The sequence below is a fragment of the Sprattus sprattus genome (assembly GCF_963457725.1).
Source record: "Sprattus sprattus genome assembly, chromosome: 18".
NCBI classification, from domain to species: domain Eukaryota; kingdom Metazoa; phylum Chordata; class Actinopteri; order Clupeiformes; family Clupeidae; genus Sprattus; species Sprattus sprattus.
Genome location: NC_137916.1, coordinates 23034569 through 23037926, shown reverse-complemented (window position 1 = coordinate 23037926; position 3358 = coordinate 23034569). Strand labels below are relative to the sequence as shown.

The window sequence follows — 3358 nt, the reverse complement described above, 5'->3', positions numbered from 1 at the left end:
CTCTGTGGAGGAGCCTCACACAAGATTGTACTGTTACATACTGATAAGACTGCGTGTCAACAGTAGCTATGTAAAAGGTGTGTGTGTCTTTCTCACTGCGCGTCTGTATCTGTGTGTCTGACTTTCCTACTGTGTGTGTGTGTGTGTGACAGAGAGTATAATAACTAGACGTATCATGGTTGTCAGTGTGTTTATGTGTTTTGTGTGTGTAAATTGGTTTGTGTTTCATTTTTATGTATTAAAGGAATTATTTGTGATAGATTTTGATGATTTGGTAATGTAATGTTTTGTGTACTACTTTTTTTTGTTTTGGTATATTTTTCTTTTGCAATGTAGTTTCTAGTTTGTTAAAACAGGTCACTAGGTGTGGAAACAAAGTGAAGTTTCCAACCACCAACAGGTGGCACTATAGGTGATATCAGTCAGGCATATGTGCAGGCATATGTACGGGTTCGGGCCAGCGTCCACCCTAAGACATTTTCTCTGGATCAAACAATGTTCGCAAGAGTTATAAGAGACTTTGTGTTTTGTGGCAAGCACTGGCAAGTTGGCAAAGTTTGAGGGTCTGCCACGCCCACACCTTCCGACTAATGAGAAAATCCAATACAACTTTTAGTCGCCCATGGCTGAATGAGTAGCCTGACCACATTTCAAGGGGTTACCATTAAATCTGTCGGAGGAGTTCGATCAGATGCGAGGTGTGCAAACGCTGTCAAAACGCATCTTCCACTCACAATGGCTGACTTCCTGTGGACCTGCCACCATGGAGTCAAGAGACTTTTTGGTGCGTCCAAGCATGATGAAGACGTGTACCAAATTCCGTCAAGCTACGCCAAAATAACCCCAATGCGCAGAGGTTTTTGCAATGTTCTAGGGGGCACTACAGAGCCATTTTGCTCCATCTATGGACAAAAACTCTACCGAAGATGGACGGTTACAGGCTTGATGTCCCTGGCAAATTTGGTAATTTTTCAAGCACTTTGACATATATGCGATTAAAACACCTAATTTTTGCTTTTTCATTTTTAACAAGGTGGCGCTATACGTGTAATGACTGGTTATGGTATGGGTTGACATGGCCCCTTAACACAAACATACAAGAACAATTTGGCCCTCCAAGGCCCTATACGGTTCTTGGGATATTCGAAGAAAACTGTGTCGCGCCACCTACAGGCCAGTTGGTGTACAACCATATAAATCAATTTATTGCATGCCCCCCGTGAACAGAATTCCATGAAACTTAACGTGCAGTCAGAAGGTGTCATAATGATCCCACACCTCCGATTTCGTGCAGTTCTGACCTTGTCAACTTACAATTATCATTTTTTACAACACTCTTTTTTGCTTTTTCATTTGTAACTAGGTGACGCTATACATGAAATAAGTGGTAGTGGAATGGTTGACGTGGCCTCTTAAGACCAACATACAAAAAAAATGTGGTCCTCCTAAGCCCTACGGTCTCTGAAAAAGAAGAAGAAAAAAAAAACACCTACAGTATATGTTTACATACATAATTAGGGCAAGAGGATTTGAGCTGAGTCTTTCATTAATTAGTGCCATGACTTGCTTTTCTTCTATGTTCCTTTCAAAGAACAGTCAAGTAACTTATGTATCCACGAAACTGCCATCAAGCTCATGTCCTCTCCTGAAGCGTGAGCAATACATACTTTAGCATCTTCCCCTGAAAAAGCCTTAAAAAGTGTGTTTTCAAACTGTGTTTTCATATTGGTAAAGTAAGGAACCATGTACCAGATGGCAGAACCAGATTTGAAATCTGATGTTGAGAAAAATCATTTATGGGCAATATATAATCTGAGTAAAGACCAAATAACGCAAAGTGATTTCCTCAGTTTCTCCTTGTAAAGTAGTTATTGCTATCTGTAGGCTATGACTAATGCCGATGTATTCATATTTATAAACACAGGGAAGAACGGTCACGACAATACATTTCAATTCAGCATGATTTAGGAAAGGAGACTAACCTATTGCCTATTTACTGCAGTTAAGGGCATGACCATGTATTTTGCTTTGGTTTAGTTTCGATGCTTGGGAGTATTTGGCATGATGGATAATTATTCGTCTTAGGTGTGAGCTATGCTTCTGTGTAGCTATTCATATTTTTAGGTGTTGTATGGTCTTAAAATCTTCTTCAGTTGCCCTCTAAACAGTGGTTTAAGACTTCTACATTTTTAAATGACAGTATCTCCATAGAAGGAATGAGAACTTACTGTGTCCTTAAAGCCAGAATTCCATTTCTGAATAAAAATGAATAATTCAAACTTACACTGCTTTTCCAAGGGATTAAACATTTTATTGACAATCAACTGTTTCTAAAGGGTTAGCAAACATGCCGTGCCTAATTACAGGAATCCATGATGCGCCTCATGCTCATGAATTTGGTGTTGCTGAATCCCTGGTCCCTGAAGCTTCTGTGCTCTCCAGGCCTCATGTACATCATTCTGCCTCTGAAGTTGGGCTGCTCATACATGAGCCAGTGGCCATCCATAACATTGCAGGACTGGCAGTCAGACATGCGGTAGCGATCCATGATGGATTCACAGTCATCATTCAGCTCCATACTCTGACCACCGTAGCTCTCCCTCTCGTAGATCTTCATTCTGAACTGTCCTCTATGCTGTAAAAGTAATGAAACAATGTGAACATCAGGTTGCAGTCTGTTTATCTGGGCATGTGTTTCCATACATAAGTAGCTAGAAGGTGTCCCACTGCTTACAGTTCAACACATTCACATATATGAAAATGATCATGTAGTATTTTCCAACTTCAAATTTGAATATAATGGATTTTGGCCACTTACATTAGGGATCATACGGCAGGACCTGATGTTGTCGAACATCATGCCCTGGCTCTGCATGCGCTGCATGTCAGGGTACTCGCCCCTCCTCATGAAGAACTGGTTGCCCATGAAGTTGGGACGCTCGTACACCATGAAGCAGCCGCTCTCCACCCTGCAGGACTGGCAGCGGTTGAAGTGGGAGGACATGTCGGAACAGTCGCTATTGCACTCATAGGAGCGACCCTGGAAGTTCTTGTCCTCGTAGAAGATGATCTGAAATAACATTCATTTCTCTACATTTAGATGTTTCTTTATTGCATTTATACATGTTGTAGGTAAAAGTATATCATTCAGTTGGTTATATTATAATGACACATCTGAAATAACATTAATGACTCATCAACGATGTATGAGACACATTCCCTGAAAATGTGTCACTTGTAAATATAATATTTACTAATACGAATATTCAGTATCAATATTTGTATTTTTCAGTTTTTACTGAGAAGATAATATTCCAGAGCTGGACTTACCTTGCCCATCATGGTTGCGGTTGTGGTG

At 40.5% G+C, this 3358-nt stretch overlaps 1 protein-coding gene across 1 annotated transcript; it reads right to left on the bottom strand.

Moving 5' to 3' along the window:
* Positions 1-2356: 2356 nt before the first annotated feature.
* On the bottom strand, positions 2357-3082 carry LOC308379503 (gamma-crystallin M3-like; the record flags this gene model as incomplete). The annotated part of the gene is made up of 2 exons (XM_080856670.1): positions 2357-2635; positions 2819-3082. 2 exons carry the CDS (start codon positions 3080-3082, stop codon positions 2357-2359), a joined length of 543 nt encoding a protein of 180 aa, XP_080712796.1.
* Between the last annotated feature and the right edge of the window lie 276 nt (positions 3083-3358).